At 40.9% G+C, this 21,280-nt stretch overlaps 1 protein-coding gene across 2 annotated transcripts in view; it reads left to right on the forward strand.

Moving 5' to 3' along the window:
- The window catches only part of PSMF1 (proteasome inhibitor subunit 1), a 43,918-nt gene that overhangs the window by 18,028 nt on the left and 4,610 nt on the right, over nt 1–21,280 (forward strand). For both annotated transcript variants that reach the window (XM_021688961.1, XM_044918597.1), the window contains one exon: nt 3,151–3,336. In XM_021688961.1, coding sequence (XP_021544636.1) covers nt 3,151–3,336 — 186 coding nt within the window. The remainder of the gene's footprint in view (nt 1–3,150; nt 3,337–21,280) is intronic.

The raw sequence follows: 21,280 nt of genomic DNA on the forward strand, positions 1-21,280 counted from the left end.
ATGTGGTCACCTTGCTGAACTCATTGTTCTTGGAGGTTTTTTTGTAGATTTCTTGGGAATTTCAAGGTAGACTATCATGTCATCTGCAAAAAGGGAAGTTTTATTCTCTTCTTTCTAATCTGTATATTTTTTCTTATTTATTTATTGCTTTATTGCAATGGCTAGAACTTCAGTGTTACATTATTTGAGTGGTGAGAAAGAACATCATTGCCATGTTCCCAGTCTGAGGCAAAGTATTCAGTCTTTCATTATTTTTAATGTTATTTTCATTCAAATTCTGACTTTATTTACTGGATTTGTAACTAATAGGTGTTCTGAAAACTTACTTAGTTAATGGTTGTAAAGGACTTAGGACAGTGTCTGTCACATAGTAAGTGCTCAGTAAATATTAGTTATTGTATTATTATTGCTCCATATATATGAGCAGCCTTGTTCCAAAACTCAGTATTTAAGGTCCCAAGAACATACTACCTAAGCCATATGGGAATACAATCCATATTTGCCACTTTTACCTGTTCGGTGGCTTCCCAGTTAAAGGGAAACAAACTTAATTTGTAAGACTTCTACCTCTATTCCCATTCCAGTAAACCTTAAAAGGGCGGGGGGGGGGGGAGTCATAGCTCATCTTTTGTTCCCTCCTTCCCTACTCCCAGGTCTTTCCCTCCCACTTAGCTTCAGAAGTATCCTCTAGTCAACTCAGGTCTTTCATTATTAAGTATATTATTGTGGGTTTTTTTTTAAGGTTTTTATTTATTTATTTGACACAGAGAGAGCGCTCACAAGCAGGGGGAGCAGCTGACAGAGGGAGAGGGAGAAGCAGGCTCCCTGCTGAGCAGAGAGCCCGACGTGGGGCTCGATCCCAGGACCTGGAGATCATGACCCAAGCTGAAGGCAGACACTTAACCAACTGAGCCACCCAGGCGCCCCTATTAAGTATTTTGTTAACTGTAGGTTTTTGTAGGTGTTCTTTATGAAGCTCAGGAGGTTCCCTTCTTTTCCTAGTTTGTTGAGAGTTTTTATCATGAATGGATTTGCATGTTGGACTTTGTCAGATGCATTTTCTGCATCAATTGATAGGATCATATGATTTTTCTTAGCTTATTGATATGGTAGGGATTTGTGAATAGTGAACCAGCCTTGCACACCAACAGTGATGATTCTTTTTATATTTTTTTTAATTCAACTTGTTAGTACTTTGTTGAGCATTTGTGCATCCAAGTTCATGAGAAATGCATGTCTGTAGTTTTGTCTTTTATGCTCTCTTTTGTCTGGCTTTGATATATATGAGGCAGTCCTGGCCTCATAAAGTGAGTTGGGAAATGTTTCTTCCTCTTCTATTTTCTGGAAATAACTGTAAATTGATGTTAATTCTTCTTTAAGTGTTTGGTAGCATTCTCCACTGAGATCATCTGGCTTTGGAGATTTCTTGTTTTGGGTGCTTAGGTATGAATTTTGTTACTGTAATAGAACTCTTTAGATTATTTTATTTTGGCTGAGTTGTTAGTTTGTGGTTTTTGAAGAATTGGTCTGCTCTAAGTTGTTGAAGTTATTGTTAGCATTCTCTTATTATCCTTCCAGTGGCAATACATGTGTTGTAATATCCCATGTCATTCTTGATATTGGTGATTTGTGTCTTCTCTCTTTTTGTGTTTGCCAATCTTGCTAGAAGTTTGTCGATTTTATTCATTTTTTGAAAGAACCAGTTTTTTAATTTAATTTTCTCTCTCATTTTCCTATTTTTCTCTTTTATTGATTTTTAATCTTTATTATTTCCTTACTTCAGCCTTGCTTCTGGTTTAATTTGCTCTTTTTCTAGGTTCTTGAGGTCAGAATTTTGATTATTGATTTCTTTCCTCTTTTCCAATATAAGCATTTAGTGCTATGAAGTTTCCTCTCAACACTATTTTAGCCATATCCTCACGTATTTTTTTCTAAGATTTTTTTTTTCAAAGATTTTATTTATTTATTTGAGAGCGAGAATGAGAGAGAGAGAGCATGAGAGTGGGGAGGGTCAGAGGGAGAAGCAGACTCCCTGCCGAGCAGGGAGCCCGATGCGGGACTCGATCCCGGGACTCCAGGATCATGACCTGAGCCGGAGGCAGTCGCTTAACCAACTGAGCCACCCAGGCGCCCCTTTTTCTAAGATTTTTAAATTTATTTTAGAGAGAGAGTGCACAGGTTGGGGGAGGGACAGAAGGAGAGGGGGAGAATCCCAGGCAGATGCCCTGCTGAGCCGGGAGCCCAACGCAGGGCTCGATCTCACAACCCTGAGGTCATGACCTGAGCCGAAATCGAGTCGGCCACTCAACCGACTGATCCACCCAAGTACCTCTATCCCACTTATTTTAATATGTTAGGTATTTATTTTTAGTCAGTGCTTTGTATTTTTTTTTAAATGTCCTTCTCTTTGACCTGAGGGTTATCTGGAATTGGGTTGCTTAATTTCCATGTATTTAGAGACTTCTTTCTATTTTGATGTTTAGTATCATTCCATATGGTCAGAGAACATACTCTGTACAGTTTCAGTTTTTAAGATTTGCTTTTTGGCCCAGGATATGGCTCATTTTAAAACACCAGATTTTTCGGAATTCTAGAGCGCTACCCACTCATCGCTACCTCATCCTGCCTCAACACCTCAGCTGCAGCTCACAATGCTTGGCTGTCACAGGCAGACAAAAAGAGGCCCAGCGCAGCCTTCTGACGGCTCTGAGTTGGTGACAGAACTGGACCTTGAGCCCCCAGAGCCCTGCCTACCTAGGCCAGGAACCTGGTTCATCTCCCCAAGAGCCTTGGCCATCCGTGACCCTTCCCATGACACGTGATGAACACACAATGAGGCTGAGGATAGGGCTGGGCAGGTACGGAGGAGCAGCCAGTCCAGGCCCTGTGCCCCTGCACCGTCAGCTCTTTCTAATGGGGTGGTGAGCGAGGAGGGGCAACTCAGATGCCTAAGAAGCTTAGGCCCAAATCTCGGAGACGACACCGGGCTGTTGCCCCCCTCACACAGGTCCGCCGGGCGGCCCGTTCCCACCCTTGCAAACAGTCCAAGCGCAAAGCCAAGAGCTGTCAGGGCCGCTGCCGCCGCCACAATAGTGTATACAGGGTTGCCAGCCAGGTGCCAGCAGTTGCCACCTCGTCTCCTTCCTACAGGACCTACAAGAACAGTGAGGAACTTCGGTCTCGCATTGTGTCTGGAATCATCACACCTATCCATGAGCCCTGGGACAAGGCTAGCGTCAGCAGTCCCCACCGGGAGTTTCCGCCTGCCACTGCCAGAGAGGTGGACCCCCTCCGGATTCAGCCACAGCACCCACACACGAGCCGGCAGCCTCCCTGGTGAGTACAGAGCCCCCGGCGGGCAGCCAGCCCGTGCTTCTACCGGATTCTAGCCATAGCCATCCTGCCACCTGGTCCCCTCTCTGGCCTCCATGTGTCTGCAACAGATTGTCAGAGTCTTGGTGGATGGAGACATAAGTGGAGCAGTGAGTTCTGGTGCGACTCCTAGTCACCCTAACTACCCAGCTTCTTCGGGTTGCAGGGACCAGGGCTAGGCATTTCAGGGAAATGCAGATGCAGAAGTACCTTCCCAGAGGGGATGTAGGCCAACTGTCTTGTCTGTTTCGTTTCATTCATGGTAGTCACCTAACCTCGTTGACAACTTCAGAACTTTTCCAAAACAGCATGGGGTATGAGCATGTCTCATCCAGGATCTTAGCAGGTTAGGGTGGCAGCATCTACGACAGGAGACTCTCGTGCTCTGAGAAAAGAGACAAGAACCAGCGGAAGACCTTAGTCTCTGGCTGAGACAGCGCTTCCCAATTTGGAGTCCCCAGTGTGGTAGTAATTGGGGACTGGGGGCTCACTGTGGGGCCATAATAAGCACTCAGTAAGTGTTCACTACCATTGTTATTTTATCCTGTTTTGCAGTTCTATATCTTTGATTAGTTAAAAAAAAATGGGAAATTAATTTATTACAATAAATAACAATTGGTAAGTGTCTTTGGCACTCTTTGGAAATCCTATGGGGAGGTTGAATAATAAAAAGTAGTTGAAGGGTTAGGAACAGCTTGTCTGATCTAACCTCCTTATTTTATAGACAGGAACAGAGGTAAGATGACCTGCCTGAGGTCACCAGCCACTAATAAAGAGGCAGGGCCAGGGCTGCAGTTCACGTGTCAAATCCCAGTGCAGTGTTCTGGCTGTGATGTAGCCAGAATATGGTGGCAAGAGTGAAGAACAAGCACTGGACAGCAATCAAGGGGGTTGGGGTGGATTTTTACACTTTAAGTAGATAGTAATTCTCAGCTCTTTCAGACTCAGTGCCCATGTCAAAACAAATATTCTGTGAAATCTCCTTTACTTCTCTTGAAATGAAATTAATAGATAATCTAATTGAAAGCATACTTCAAAAGGAATCAGTATAAAGTCCTAACTATCATATAAATGAGAAATAGAGAGTAATTAGTAAGATAATGTCTATTTGATTGTGTAGATGCCTGAGCACAGTTACACTGGAAAATTTAGTCAGACACTTGCGCTTGTATATGGAATTATGTTGAATTTGACAATAACAAAAGCTGGCATATACAGATGTATTGGAGCAAAACTCAAATAGTATAAACTATATTGCTGTTACTAACATGACTTTTCAGAAATGATGAACAGTTCTTAGGAGAATGGCAAACAAAACATTAGATGGACAGTGTCTCATTAGACTTGGGTAATTTATGAAGGCTTTACGCCTCCCTGAATACCTAACAAGACTTTGAAAGTTGTGTGGGATGCAGGTCATTCTTCTAATGTAGAATTCATTATGTAGAACGCGCGAGTCTCTGGCGTCTGCCTCAAGTGCTGTGAGGACCCTCCAACCAGGTGGCAAGCAAAAATCCCCCCAGGGCTTCCACAGTGGCACCTGGAGGCTCTGCCACCCTAACTGGGAATCAGACCTGGAGTTTATGAAGATTAAAATTCTTAGCCTTGGAAGAACCGAAAGAATCAAAAATAACCATGTCGCAACTTCTCCTGAAATAATGTACCTAGGCACAAATCGTCAATGTTTGCTAAAACCCTTGGGTAATAGGTTGATGGAGAACTTTATAATGAATAGATCAGGCTGCTATGCTAGCACCTGAGCCCATAGATCAATCTTAACACTAAAAATGGGATAGCCAGACATTAAGTGTCTTCTAATATGATGCAGTCGTAATTACACAGCAGCCTGGATGTAGATATAACTCCCAGGTTAAAAGAAGCATGAAGGATAGAAGAATGAGTTAAATAGACACATGAGGATACATGTATTCCAGCCAAAACTGGAACATGAAAATTTTTTACAGGATAAATTAACTCTGTTTTCATTTTCAAATAAATGAATGGCATGAGGAAAAAAGGGAGAGTGGGGCTGTTATTAAAAGAGTTATGTCAACTAAATACAGTGTTGGACCGTGTTTGGATCTGTGGAGCCCTGATACCAAAACCAAAGACCTCACAAGAAAGCTACAAACCAGTATCCCTTTTGAATATAGATTTTAAAATCCTCAACAAAATACTGGCAAAACAAATCCAGCAACGTGGAAAAAGGATTATACACCATGACCAAAGAAATTTATCCCAGAAGTGGTTGGTTTTACATCTGAAAATAAGTTAGTGTAACATACCACATTAATAGAACAGAGGACAAAAACCACATGTTCATTTCAACAGAGAAAAAGCATTTGACAAAATCCAACACCCTTTCATGATAAAAGGATTTAGCAATAGGAGTTTCTTAACTCAATAAATAGCATCTGCAGAAAGCCCACAGCTAATATCCTACTTAATGGAGAAAGACCAGATGCTTTCCCCCTAAGATCAGGAACAAGACAAGAATGTCTGCTCTTGTTACTTTCATACAACATCATACTTGAGATTCTAGCCAGGACAATCACTTGAGAAAAAGGAAAAGTATCTAGATTAAAAAGGAAGATGTAAAACAAACTGTTTGCCAATTACATGAGATCCTCGTATATAGGATATCTGAAGGAATCTTCTAAAAAAAGCTTTTAAAATAAACAAGTTCAGCAATGTGACAGGATACATGATCAAAAAACACAAAAATCAGTTGTATTTCTGTACATTAGCAATGAACAATCTGAAAATTAAGGAAATGATCCCATTTATAATAACCCCCCCCCGAGAGAAAATACTTAAGAGTAAATTGAACAGAAGTTAACTTGTACACTGAAAACCAACAAAACATTTTTGAAATTAAGATATAAATAATGGAAAGACATTCTGTGTTTATAGATAAGAAGATTTAATATTGGCAGTATTCTCCAAATTGATCTACATATTTAATGCAATCCCAATCCCAGAGTTTCTTGTTTGCAGGTTTTTTGTTTCCTGGGGTTTTTGTTTTTGTTTTCAGAAATTGTCAAGCTGATCCTAAAATGCATATGGAAATGTAAGAGAACCAGAATAACTAAAGGAATTTTGAAAAAGAAAAAAGTTAGAAGACGCACACTTTCCAATTTCAAAAGTTACTACAAAGCTACAGTAATCAAGACAGTGTGGTACTAGAATAAGGATAGACATATAAAGCCAAGGAAATAGAATTAAGATCCAGAAATAAACCCATACATCCATGGGCAATGGATTTCAACAAGCGCGCCAAGACAATTCAACGGGGAAACAATAGTCTTTTCAAATGGTGCTGGAACAGCTCTATATCCACAGGCAAAAGAATGCAGTTGGACCCCTTCCTCACACAGAAATTGACTTAAAATGGATCATAGACCTAGGCATAAGAGAACTATAACACTCCTAGAAGAAAACAGGAATAAATCTTCATGACCTTGACAGTAGGTTCTTAGATACAACACCAAAAGCACAAATTGGACTTTGTCAAAATTAAAACCTTTTGTGCATCAAAGGACAGTCAAGAAAGTGAAAAGATAACCCACAGAATGGGAGAGAGCATTTACAAATCATAGTTGATAATAGACTTGTATCCAGAATGCATAACCCTCACAACTCAGTAATAAAAAGACAACCCAATTTAAAAATGGTTCAACTGGCCCATGAGCATGTGAAAAGATGCTCAACATCATTAATCATTAGGGAAATGGAACTCCAAACCACAGTGAAATAGTACTTGTTTGTGCACATAATCACGTACAACTTCTGTACGTGAATGTCCATGGTATTATTCATACTAGCCAAAAAGTGGAAACAACCTAAATATCCATCAGCCGATGATCAAATACACAAAGTGACAGATGCATACAGTTGAATGTTACTCAGCAGTAAAAAAAAGGATGAAGTACTGATGGATGTCACAACTTGTGTGAGCCTTGAAAACATTTTACTAAGTGAGAGGAGATATGTATTGTATGATTTTATGTGAATTGTCCAGAATAGGCAAATCCATAGAGACAGAAAGTAGATTAGTCATTGCCAGGAACTGAGGTGGAGGGATTGGTGGGCACGAATAGGGAATGACTGCTAATGGGTACAGGGTTTCTTTTTGGGGTGAGAAAATGTTCTAACTAGAATATTTGCACACTCTATGAACATCTAAAGACCATTGCACTGTATATTTTAACTGGATGAATTTTATAATATGTGAAATATATCTCAAACTGTAAAAGAAAAAAAAAAGGTCCTAGCCTTGGCTTTATTGGAAATGTGAACATATAACAAAGAAATGAGGTCCCTGAGTTCAGACTATAAGAGATTGCTCATGATTGAGACTTTGATGTCTTTCCTTCAACTAGAGAGTAGTTTGTTAGTACCTAAGTGGTATTTTATGGGTTCATCATCATACCAGCAGAAGTGATTTATTTAAAATTAGCTGCTGAATGCTTTCCCCCTTAGAAACAAGGTATAGGTATCCACTCTTCACCACTCTTACTCAGCGTAGTACCGAACATTTTGCTATCACATTAAGACAAGAAATAAAAGGGATCCAGATAAGAGAGGAAGAAATAAAACAGTTCACGTTTGCAGATGACATAATGGTCAAGATAGGAAATCCCAAGGAATCTACCAAATAATAGCAGTAACAACAGTAATAATAATGAGTTGAGCAACGGTACCAGCCCAGGGCTCAGAACCAATGTGAGCTGGTAACGCAAATGGATCACAGATTTAAATGTGAAACTTAATGCTACAACACTTTAGAACTCACAGGAGAAAATCTTCTGAATCTAGGGCTTGCTGAAGCGTTCGCAGGACACTAAAAGCACAATCTTTAACAGAAAGACATGGTTAAATTGTACTTCATCAAAATTAAAAATGTTTTACCCTGTGAAAGACCCTGTTAGGAGAGTGAGAACATAAACTACAGGCTGGGAGAAAATGTTTACAAACCACACACCTGACAGAGCAATCATATCTAGAAAGATCTAAAACACTCAAAACTCTACAGATTAAAAAAAAAACCAATTAGAAAATGGGATGAGGATGTGAAGAGATGGCACACTAAAGGGATACACAGATGGCACATAGCACATGAAAAGGTATTCAGCACCATTAGCCATTAGGGAAATGGAAATTAAACAATGAAATCCTTCATTGGCTAAAATTAAAAATAGAAATGATACCAAATGCTGAGAGGGTGCAGAGAAACTCAATCTCTTATCCATTGCTGGTGGGAATGTAAAATGGTACAGCCATTCAAGAACATTGGCAGTTTCCTAAGCAAACACTTCCTGGTAAGATCTAGAAATTGCACTCCTCTGCATTTATCTTAGAGAAACAAAAATTATGCCCAAGCAGAAGCCTGTAGACAGATGTTCATAGTAGCTTTATTTGTAATAGCCAAAAACTGGAAACGATCCAGATGTCCCTGAGTTGGTGAGTGGGTAAGCACACTTACCCCGTGAATACTGCTCAGCAGTATAAAGGAGCGCACTGTTGATGCACACGGTTACGGTGGACCTCAGGGTCATCGTGCTGAGTGAAAAAAGCCAATTCTAAAAGGTCCCATACTGTACGATTCCACTTACACAACACTTTCAAAATAACAGTATTAATAGACGTGCTAAACAGATTAGTGTTTGCCAGAGGTTAGGGAAGGGGCAGGCTGTAGGTGTGATTATAAAGGTGGGGGAGGTAGCATGAGGGAGCTTTGTGGTGGTATAACTTGGAGAAAACTGGGTGAAGGGTACACAGGATTTCTCTGCACTGTTTTTCCAACTTCCTATGACTCTATTTTAAAATAAAAAGTATTTAAAAATGTAGATGCTAAGGAGCCACTTAGGTTCTTAAGTTCACAGTATTTCTTGAGCTCACTAGGTGTGAGGCACTTGATCCAGCCTTGGGTGCTTTCGAGAAGACCAGTGACGCCATCTTCTCCTGCTGCCATCTCATCAGGGAAGGCCAGTGTCCTAGGGAGCACATGCAGGGGAAACCTGAACCACGCTTGGTGTTCAGGGAAGGCTTCCCCAAGAAGAGGCTGACCTCCCCGCAGGCTCCTAAAGAATGCAGAGGATGTGTCAGTCAGTGAAGAGTAGGGTAGGAAGAGTGTTCCAGCGTTGAAGGCCTGACCTGTGCAGAGCCCCGGAAGGATAGGAAGTGGTTAGAGCCAAGTGCAGTGGTGGGGGCGGGGAGGGGGGCGGTAGTAAGGCAGAAAGCTGAGACTCGTTGTTTCAGCATACCACTCTTAGCACGTGCGACTTGGTCCCTTTTTTCCACCCCACCCACCTCCCCTGTATCAAGGAGAGAGTATTACATGGCGGTCTAGAGCACAGGCCTTGGAAGTTGATGAGCTAGATTCAAACCCTGACGTTGTAGCTTTACCTGTCCCTCAGTGAACACATTTAGCCTGGGAGCACCTTGGTCTCCTCATCTGTACCTTGAGAATTACTACGCCTGTCTCAGAGGTCTCTCAGGATGTGGTGTGTCGAGTTCATTGCTGAGAATACAGTAAAGGTTTGATAAGATCCCATTCAGGTAGCAGGTCGAGATCAAAACCAGACTGAAGGTGAAATGAGTGGAGGGTCCTCCCAAAGACAGAACCTTGGATTATGTTTTTCAAGACTAGCCTCTTCCCCCAGAAAAGGATTGGATGCGGTAGAGCCACTTAGTGTGAGAGTGTGGACCTGGAGGTTGTGTTGGGTGACTGCATTTAGGCCCAGCCCCTTACGAACATTGTCCATTTATCATCAGCATTGTGTGCGCTTATCAAGGGGAGGAGTAACTGCCGTTTCTTGGCTGGTGGCTGTGTTGGTCGCTGAACCAGGTGCTTTCATTTATGGGGGCTCATCTTCCAGACAGGCCTGTGAGAAGATCAGTAGCATCCCCGCTTTACACAGGAGGAGACGGTGGATAAGGACATAGCGTAACTGCCCAGCGTTACCTAACTGTGAGGGTGAGGACCGGGCCCTATGCTCTGCCTATGCTCTCCCCACTGCACCCTTCAGTGTTAGTTCATGTAATAATCAGTTTGTGTACAAGTTCAGTATAGTGAGTGCACACGGAGTGTGGAGAAAAATCCATCTCCTTGCCCTCCCTCAGTTAGGTCTTTCTCAAGCCAGTCTGTCTCCCAGGACTAGGACACTGAACTACATGAGATGGTTGGAGAAGAGGCGAATGTTTAGGAGGCTTTTTGTCAGCCACTCACCCCCCCCTCCACCCCCGCTCCTCGCCAGCCCCTTCCTCTGTCAGCACAGATGTCTGTAATGACATTGATTCCTTTATGAGGGCCCCCACCACCACCAAGTTGCCAGGCAACCAGCACTCACACTTTCACCTTTTTGTTTTTTCCTCAAATGCAGGATTTGGGGGTGGGGCCTGAGGGCAGGAAGGAGGGAAAAAGAGCAGCATGGGAGCCGGCCCATCTGGCTGCTGCAGGGTGTTCATTAGCCCATCACTGAACAGCCGCGGCTTGTACTCTGAGTGGGAAAGAGCCTCTGCCTCCTTCCGTAGGATACGGTCCTGTGTCTCACCGCTCGCCTTCCACACCCCCATCTTGTGTAGCCCACCCCTGGGAACTTCCAAAAGCAAGCACATAGGGTGTCTGTCATCGTGCAGAAAGAGATTTGCTTCCCTAAGTATGTGGAGATGTGTATCCAGACCTTGTCAAGGGCTACTGGGTCTGATGCTGGCTTCTAGGCCAGGACTACACGTAGAGAGGACGTTCCATTGTGATGGAGAATTGGTAGTGAAAAGTAGGTCTGTCCTACTCCTGAGATCTCTAGGGAAGAATTACTGAAAACAGACTATCTCTAAGGGAAGGGTTTTTTTTTAATCTAAGCCTAACTTTTGTTGTTGTTGTCTTACGATTCTAACCCATTTCCCTTTGCTCCATCTGTCCTCAGTCAGACCGTATGCCCCAAATCCTATTTGCTGTTTTGAAAAACCAGTTTTTCCTACGCTTAACGGGCTTCACTAAAAATAAACCCTTAGATATAGAGCTCTTGTCATTCAAAATTCATTTTCAGTCCCAGTCTGTCTTTACATATTTTTAATGTTTCCAATATTTTGTGTTCTGCATTTTCTTTTTAAAATTTCATAATCTGTTTACTAAAGTGCTAAATATATCTTTTTTAGTATCTGATATTTTATCTTGCCGATATACTACAGTTTGCCTAACCTCCATGGAGTATTTTAAGCATGTTCAATTTCTCATCTTAAATAGTAAAGCTATATGCATCTGTATATAGTTTTTTTCTTTTCATTCATTGAGTTAAATTTTCCACACTGGCAGATCTCAACATTTTTGGTCTCAGAAACCCTCTTGAACTCTGAATTATTGAGGAAGAATTATTAAATTTTGAATTATTAAAGAGTTCTTGGGGCACTTAAGTGGCTCAGTTGGTTAAGTGACTGCCTTTGGCTCAGGTCATGATCCCGGGGTCCTGGGATCAAGTCCCGCTCAGGCTTCCTGCTCAGTGAGGAGTCTGCTTCTCCCTCTCCCTCTACTCCTACCCCCTGTTCATGCTCTCTCTCGCTCGCTCGCTCGCTTGCTCTCTCTCAAATAAAATCTTTTTTTAAAAAGAAGAGTTCTTGCTTGGGTTCTTATCAATCAGTATTTACCATATTAAAAATTACAGCTGAAATTCTAAAAATACACTTTCATTCACTTAAAAACAACAATAGTAAACCCATCACATGTTAACACAAATAAGAAATTTTTACAAAAATATTTTTTTTCCCAAACACAAAAATTCTGCGAGAAGAATGACTTGTTTCACATTGTGGCAGACCTATTTATCATCAGGCATGGAAGACAATTAGATTCTCATTTCTGCTTCTGCATTTAGTCTGCAGGCAGTGACGTTTTTGTTGAAGCCTTACCAAGACAAGTTATTAGATAAAAGAGAAGAGTAGTTTAATAATGTTTTGAGGGGTGCCTGGGTGGCTCAGTTGGTTGGGCGTCTGACTCTGGATTTCGGCTCAGGTCATGATCTCAGGATCATGGATCGAGCCCTACGTCAGGCTCTGTGCTCAGTGCAGAGTCTGCTTGAAATTCTTGCTCTTTCTCCCTCTGCCCCTCCCCCTGCTCACCCACGCTGTAAGTAAGTAAATAAATAAAATCTTAAAAAATAAAAATTAAATTAAATCCACTGGTCTGTCATGTCCTTTGAGTGGATTTTTTACCCAGGTATGGTATTGGAAGAAGGTGTATTGATCATTTGGGAAATACTGGTTCACTGAGTTACGCAGATTTGCTAAATGCTGACTCATTTGATTATCCAATATCAAATCACATTTATTAATATTACCAATCTCATCACCATCAGTACTGGGAAGCCATCAAATTTGAATACAAACTTCCAAATTTTGGAAATTTGGAAAACTTGCTAATTTTCACTTGAAATCTTCAGTTTTATCATTGGCAACAATGTCAGTTGCTTTCCTTGTAGTAACAGGCTCACATTGTTTTGAGTCTACTATGTAGCCCAAGTCTGAATAGCCGTGGTTTGTCTGTCAAGTCATTCATTAAGTAAAAATGGTTTTCCATGAAAAAATGGCCAGTTCAGCTAGCAACTTAACTGCAAAAGTATTGATAAGTATCATTGTACTTCTGTATGCGGCAGAAGCGCTTTATGCCTGTTTCCCAGTTCATCACATAGAATATAGTAAAAAAGAGGTGTGTTCAAAGATGGCAGTTTTAGAACACTTGGTAATTTTTTGCTGCTTTATCAAGGACATTCTCAAGTGACACTAGATGCGTGTAGCGCGTGGCTGGTGAGGGAGGGCACACTGACAGCTAGCTCAGGGCCACTGCTTGGATTCGTGCTAAGGCTTCAGTGGTTTTGCTCACCACTGCTTTTGTACCATCAGTGCAAATTCAACACAGTGAAAAAAAGCACATAGCTTCTAAGATGAAATAGCTTTGATCTCATGGACCTCCTGAAACGAGTTTCAGGGGACCCCCAGGATTCTATGGAGGACATTTTGCATCCTTTCTTTTTCGTTTTAAAAAATGTTTACAAGCCCTTTTAGATATCCCCTTTTGTTGAAGAGTCTTTCAGATCTCTTGCACATTTTTCTCTTTCGTTGTCTTGTCTTTTTATGCCTATTTGTAGGCATTGTTTATATATTCTGGATTTAGGTCCTTTGTCAGATAAATGTATTACAAATATTTTCCCTCTATAGTTTGCCTTTTCACTCTGTCGGTGGTGTTTTTTTAAATTTAAATGTTCTTAATTTGTATGTAATTTAGTTTATCAATGCTTTCTCTTTATGTTTGGTGTTTTTTTGATCTGTTGAGAAATCTTTGCCCTACCCTAAGGTCATGGAGAATTTCTCATATATTTTCTTCTAGAAGCTTTGTTGTTTTACCTTTTATATTTAGATCTGTAATCCATTTGAAATTAATTTTTATGTGTGGTACAAGATAGGTTGATATTTTACTATATTGATATCCAGCACCATATTTTGAAAAGAATTATCCTATGTCACCTTAATAATTAAATTTTCATTTAATTTCATTAAATTATTAATCCTGAAGCTATTATTCCCTGTTCTTAAAATTTGCCCTCATTGCTTTTCCTCTTGGAGCCAAATAAACTTGATCTCTTCGGTTTTTTCCATGGATGGCCAAGTTAGTTCAATAATAATTATACAGCCTCTGGGCGCCTGGGTGGCTCAGACGGTTAAGCGTCTGCCTTCGGCTCAGGTCATGATCCCAGGGTCCTGGGATCGAGTCCCTCATCGGGCTCCCTGCTCCTTGGGAGCCTGATTCTCCCTCTGCTTCTCTCTCTCTCTCTCTCTCTCTCTGTCTCTCATGAATAAATAAATAAAATCTTAAAAAAAATAATAATAATAATAATTATACAGCCTCTGCTTGTTGAGTGTCAGCTATTCCAAGCAACAAGCTAGGCCTTCATCCATATGTTCTTATTTAATCCTCTCAACCCCATGAGTTTGATAAGGGCTATCCCCATTACAAGTAAGGAAACTGAGGTTCATCTATAATAAGTAACTTGATCACAACCAGTATAAAGCGGAAATTGTGATATAATAATAGAATATTGGATACCACTTATTGAACTCTTCGTTATGTACCAGGTGTTACACTTTTGTAAACATTCTCATTTGATACTTAAAACAACCTTGAGAAATAGTGTTGTCACATTTCACAGGAGAGAAAGCTAGGGCTTAGGGATTTCAGGGCCTGCCCTAAATCACACAGCTGTTAGGTGGTGAAGCCAGAATTTGAACTTGGGTCTAACTCTAAGACCTTTGCTTTGACCTTCTCACAATCTGTTATTCCCAAGTAGGTCTAAGTGTTGCTTGTATGTCAAGCACTGTACTGGGCACTGGGAATACATGACGAGGTATGGACCCAGCCTTCAAGGAGTTCACAGTCGATCCAGGCTGATGGCCCTGTTCATTCCAGATCATAAGTCTTTTAAAAACAATGATGTATTTCTGAGGTCTGCTAAAGCACAGAGAGAAGGGTGATTATTCTGAAGGATTGAGTGGGACAAGATAGAAGGAAAGGCCTCACAGAGATAATACCTGATGGGCAAAGTTTTAAGGACTAATCAAAATTGTGTGATATTGGGAGTAATTGGCATGTATGGCTGAGGGGACAGTGGGTATAAATGAGGCTGTGAAATCATCTCGTGTGTGTGTGTGTGTGTGTGTGTGTGTGTGTGTGTGTGTGTGTTGGGGGGACAAGGGAGGGAACCGGGGGCATCATATTTTGCCTGTACTGGCATACGGAAGGAGTAGGGGAATGTAAAGAGCACATCACGTGGGGCGCTGTGTGCTAAGGAGCTAGATTTGATCCTGGGTAATGGGACCCATCAGAACATTTGGGGTAGAAAGCAGTTTGTTTGGGACCCCTTGAACCACTGACTTCTTTTGAGGAATCCCAGTTAGGTTCTGACAACTATTAATGTTTAGTAAGCCCTTACTGTGTGCCAAGCAGTTACATTAAGTGTAAATTGTAATCTCTCTTATTCCTCATAACGAGAATGAGATAGGTGCTATTGTTATCTCCATTTTATAGAAAAGAAAACTGAGGCACAGAGAGGTTAATTAACTTACCCAAACCAACACAGCTCATAAACACTGGAGCAGGATTCAGCCCTTAGTATTTCCTCCTTGTAGCACACATGTCAGCAATCATTTTGAAAGAAACAATCTTGACTTAGATTGTTCCGAGAACAAAGAGAAAGTAGTGTGATGGAGCTCAGTAAACTGGTGGGGTAGAGAGGTGGGTGATGACACCTTAGGGGTAAGCATGGGCCAGGGCATGCAGAGCCTTGGGGGCAAGATCAGAAGCAGTAGGAACCCCTGGGTGTGCTTAACAAAGGAGGGACTTCATACTGTTTACATTTTATTTTTGAATCTCTCTGGTTCCTTTGTAGAAAATGGATCATAAAGGGACAAGAGTAGAAACAGGAAGACCAGGTCAGGAGCTGACACAGGCACCCAGGCAAGAAACAGTGGTGGTAGGTAGTAAATGGCAGACAAAGCAGGTGATCTTGGGTATATTTGGAAGTATACCTGACAGGACTTGCTGATGGGTTAGCTTAACAAAGGAGAGACAAATCAAGGATGATGCGCATGGGGTTTTTTAGCCAAAGTCATTTCTGATTTGGTGCTACCACAGCTAACACCTCAGTGAACATACTTTCAAACTTAGAGCACATCTCTGGATATTTCCTTAGCATACATTGCTGAAAGTAGAATTACTCCATTAAGGACTAAGCCTGTTTTTAAGATTTTGATGTTGCCCAGTTGTCCTCCTGAACAGTTGTCCTACTGGGCATTCCCACTATATTTTGATGTTTCCCTATCCTTGCCATATTGCTGGAATTAGTCTCCATTTCCTTTCAAATTATTTAGAAAAGCATCATCCCCATAACATTTGTAAACTAATTGAACCCAAATTCAGTTGTTTGTTTTTGTATGACTTGAGGTCCCCTTTCCTCATTGGCTGTTGGCTTAGGGCCTCTCTCTCAGCTCCTGAAGACTTGCGACATCTCTTCTCACGTGGCTTCCTCCATCTTCAAAGCCAGCAATAGTTTGTCAAGCCCTTCTCATGCTTTGACTCTCCCCTTCCACCTTCTCTTCTGCTGCCAACTAGAGAAAGTTTTCTACTTTTTTAAGGTCTTGTATGAGTAGATTAGCCTATTCAGATCATCGCCCCTTTGTGAAGTCAGCTGTGCCATATTACATAAAACAATCACAAGAGTGATTTCTCATCACATACACAGGTTCTGGGGATTAGACAGCATGGAATTCTGAGCAGGGCCATTTCAAGAAATGTTACCTACCACAGTCTACCCTCTGGCCTCCCAAATGCAAAATACGTCTTCCCTCCCCTAAGGTTCTTAAGAGTCTTACCCATTACTGTATCAGCTCAGTGCCAAATCTTACCTGAATCTCCTGAGCCAGCAGGACCCAATCTCACCTTCTAAATTGTCTAAGACAGATGCAATTGAAGCTCCTGAACACAACTCCTATCTTTTGACCAGAGAAACAGATTTGCCTCCATCATACAGTGGTGGGACAAGCAGAGGATAACAGTTACTGATTTCTGACAGGAAAAAAACATGTGCACAAAAATTATTAATTGCACCATTATTTATAGTTACACAGACCAGAAGCAGTATCAGTACTTATAGTCAAAGATGAAATGTTAAAAATTTGCTTCACTTGAATGAGTATTACTTGGTCATTAAAAATGTCAATAGCAAAGACAGACAACTTGGGAAATACAGGACATAAGTGGAGGAAAGCAGTGGGATCTAAAATTATAATATTATAATTTTATAAAAGCATGTTTATGAAAAGACTAGAAAAGAATAGCAAAAAGAATCGTGTTTATGGTGACATTTTTCTTACAATTTGTTAGTATAATTTATGCATATCTTTTTTTTCTTTTAAAAATCTTTGTTCACCTAGCCTAAATGCAATACTTCCCAGCCATTCTCAGTTCCCAGTTCACCCTTGAACTCAGGATATCCTCAGGGTGGGGAAAAGGAAAGGGTTAGTGTCCCACTTGCTCGGAGTACTGTAACTGGTGCTCCACATGACCATGTATATACACTTTTGTCTACACTTCTCAGCATCCCCATGTCCTCAGTCCTAGGTTTCCACACTTAGCAGAACAAAGTAGATAATCCCAGACCACCAGAATTTCCCACCTGAACTTGTACTCTGACAGGCCTAGCCATTTGTGTTCCCCAGAGTAGCAAAATCAGGTCACTTGAGAACTTGTGAAAAATGCAGAATCTCAAGTCCCATTCTTGGTCTTCTGTATTAAAATCTGTACTTTAGCAAGATCCTGCATTGATTCATCTGCACATAACAGTTTGAGTACAACGGCCGAGGTGGTTCAGACAGTGCAGCACATATGTGGTACAGAACTGAAGAGCACTGCAAAAGGCTTTGAAAACAGAACTGACATTGAAACCAGAATTTGGATCCTGAACCCAGCTATGTTGATTGCCTTCTAAAACAAAAATAGCAGGATTCCTCCAGAGCTTCATGACAAATGTTCAGACTTTACAGGATACAATCCTAAATTACTGGGCATGCAAAGAACCAAGAAAATGTCAACTCACAAAAAGACAACAGATGCCAGCACCAAGATGACACAGATGTTGGAATTATCTGGCAAAGATATAAAGCAGCTATTATAAAAATGCTCCAAGAAGTGAGGGCAAACAGTCTTGAAATGAGGGGAATAATAGGTCTCAGCAAAGAAATAAGAAGCTATAAAGAAGAACCAAATGGAAATTTTAGAATTGAAAAATAAAATAATCAAAATAACCTCACTGGATGAATGAGTATCATCAGAATGGTTAAATAACAGAAGAAAGAGTGAACTTGAAGATAGAACACTAGAAATTATCCTGTCTCAAGACAGAGGGAAAAAAAGATTTAAAAATGAGGTTTCAGGGATTTGTGGGCAAATTATAAAAGGTCTAACATTGGGGTGATCAGAGTCTCAGAAGAGAAAGAGTACAGTACAGAAGAATTATTTGAAGAAAATAATGCCTGAAAACTTCCCAGATCGGGCAAAAGACATAAACCCACAAATTCAAAAAACTCAGCAAACCCTAAATAGGATAAACCCAAGGAAGTCCATGCGTGGACAAGTAATCAAACTGCTTAAAACTAAAGATCAAGAAAAAAAATCATGAAAGCAGCTAGGGAAAAACAATGACTTGCTTACAGAAGAATAAGAACTTGAATGTCTATTTCTCATCAGAAATCATAGACACCAGGAAGAAGCAGATCCATATTCTTAAAGTGTGGAGAAAAAAGAATTGTTAACCCAGAATTCTTAATCCAGAATTTATTTCCGAAGGATATTAAGATATTCTTAGCGAAAGGAAACTAAGGGAATTCTTTGTCAACAGCTCTTCTCAAAAGGAATTGCTAAAGGAAGTTCTTCAGACAGAAGGCAAATGATACCAGATGGAGACTTGGAACATCAGGAATGAAAGAAGAGCAATAGAAAAGGTAAATGTCTGGGTAAATATAATTGACTGCTCTCCTCTTGAATTCTCCAAAATATGTTAAAGTTGAAAGCAAAAATCACAGCATCTCAGTGTATGTTGGTGTAATGCGGATCAACTCAAGCATAAAGGGAGAAGAATAAGTGGACCTGTCTATGCTGGTACAGTCTTGGCCTTCTACTTGAAATGGTAAAATACTGTTTCTAAGTAGACTGAGGAAGTTAAGTATGTATATTCAATCCTTGGAGCAACCACTTGGGAAAAAACTCTACAAAGAGATCTAGTCAGAGGCCCTAAAATTAAAAAAAAAAAAAAAAAAAAGAGGAAACAGAGGAATGAAAAACAGGGAACAGTTGGAAAACAAATAGTAAATGATAGATATAAATCTAAACATCTCACATAAAATCACATTAAATGTAAATGGTCTCAGTACATCAGTTAAAAGAGCATGGGTTTTGAAGTTGGGCAGACCTGGGATGAATATTGTATTGGCCACTTACTACTTTTGTGGCCTTGTATAAGAAGCCTTGCTTCTCTGAGCATCAGTTTCCTCATCTGTAAAATAAGAATAAAAATCATGTATTCAGAGGGCTGCTGCAAAGACAAAAGGAGATAATGTATATAAGGAACTCAGCACATCCATCTGTTAAAAAAGTAGGAGAGATGCATATTTGCTCACTCTATATGTAGAGTATCTTTAGAAGGACATATGAGAAACTGATATCTTAGTCATCTATAGAAGACCTAGGAGGCTGGGGAACAGAGGTGAGAAGAAGAATTTTTACTTTTCTGGGCTCATAATCTTTTATGTGCAATTCTGATATCAAAAGAGCTCTGGAAACCAAGGGTTTTTTTTCCATAAGACTGGTGCCAAACCTTGTTCGGTAGCAAAACCTGACCTGAAATGAGGAGTGAGTGTTGTTTTTATCTAAGAGGAGAGGGGAGCACAGAAGGAAGAAATTGTGTGTGGTCAGGACCACCCTCACATTCCCTAGAGGGGCCCCATTGCAGCTGGGACATATGGTCCCATGGGCCCAGCCAGGCTCTTTCGCCTGTAGCGTTAGTGTGTAACACTCTCCTTCAGTTTATTACCAGAAGAAGTAGTAGGGGCTTGATTCCAGAGACCATATACAAAAATTACCTTTCTTTTAATCCCTGTAGCCTGCCTCATTCAACACATTCTGGACTGAGACTATTTTAATGTGGCTTCTGAGCATGCACTTAACGAGTTCACAGAAGTGTGCATGTGTTACAGTGAGGGTGTGTTAAGTGTTGAGTCAAAGGATATGCTGTGACAATTTCAAGTACCCAGTGGTCAGGGCAGGCCCGGCAGCTGCCTTTCCAGCCTCCATTGTTCTCCCTGCCCCACGCTCTGTGGCCCAGGAGAGAGAAAGAGAGAAGGCTGCGTGTTTCAGGAGCAATACGGCTCTGTTCTCCCAGGTGTTCTTATAGCCATTAGAAGCCCCTTCTGTTTGCTGATCTGTAGCAGGGCAGGTCATGGGGATAGTAAGTAAGGTGTTCGCAACTCTCCAGCACACCTGGTGTATCCAGGGTGGCAGGATGATAACAGAGGTCACCAGAAACTTCCACCACCAGCTCCATGAACCATGACTTGGGAACAGTCATCTAGGTCAGGAAAAATTCCTTCCCTTGGAAACCTAGCCACATCCGCCTAAATCACAGTATCCTTTCCAGCATATTAGGTAGAACTGGCTGAAGAAACACCTTCTTCTGGATTTTTTTCCCAGTTCTTTACTTAATGGCTCCTTACCTATAAGCATATTTTAGCCGCTGTTTAGCTCCAGAGGTCTGGCAGGAACACCCCACCCCACCCCCAACCTCACAACTGCCAGGTTCGTATCGCTCGCTAGGACTCCAGGCAGACTCTAAAGCACGCTTTTGCAAATTCTAAATATTTTTTGTTTTATTATATCCATATCCTTTATAGAAAAAAGCAGGAAAGTATAAAGAAAATCATTTCAGGAGTAAGTTACCACTGTTTGTATTTTCAGTGTGCTTCTTTCTAGTTTTATTTATACATACACACCCACACACGCATTTCTCACCATTGATTTCCTAGGCTATTCCTAGGCTGTCCTTTTCCCCCACAGTTAACACTGGAGCATAAGCATCTTTTCATCTCACTTTGAAACTCTCTAAGAACATTGTCTCCATAATTGCATTTAGGGATATACCATAACGTGCCTAACTGGTCCCTATTTAGGCCAACTCCAGTTCCCTTGATCAAAGTCTCTATGGTGCTATTTTAATTTGAATGATGTATTCTTTAAGATGGATACTTAGATATGAAACTATTGGGTCAAAGAGTCTAAGACTTCTTTTTTTTTTTTTTTTTTTTTTTTAAA

The sequence above is a fragment of the Neomonachus schauinslandi genome, chromosome 10, assembly GCF_002201575.2.
Source record: "Neomonachus schauinslandi chromosome 10, ASM220157v2, whole genome shotgun sequence".
In the NCBI taxonomy this organism is placed as follows: domain Eukaryota; kingdom Metazoa; phylum Chordata; class Mammalia; order Carnivora; family Phocidae; genus Neomonachus; species Neomonachus schauinslandi.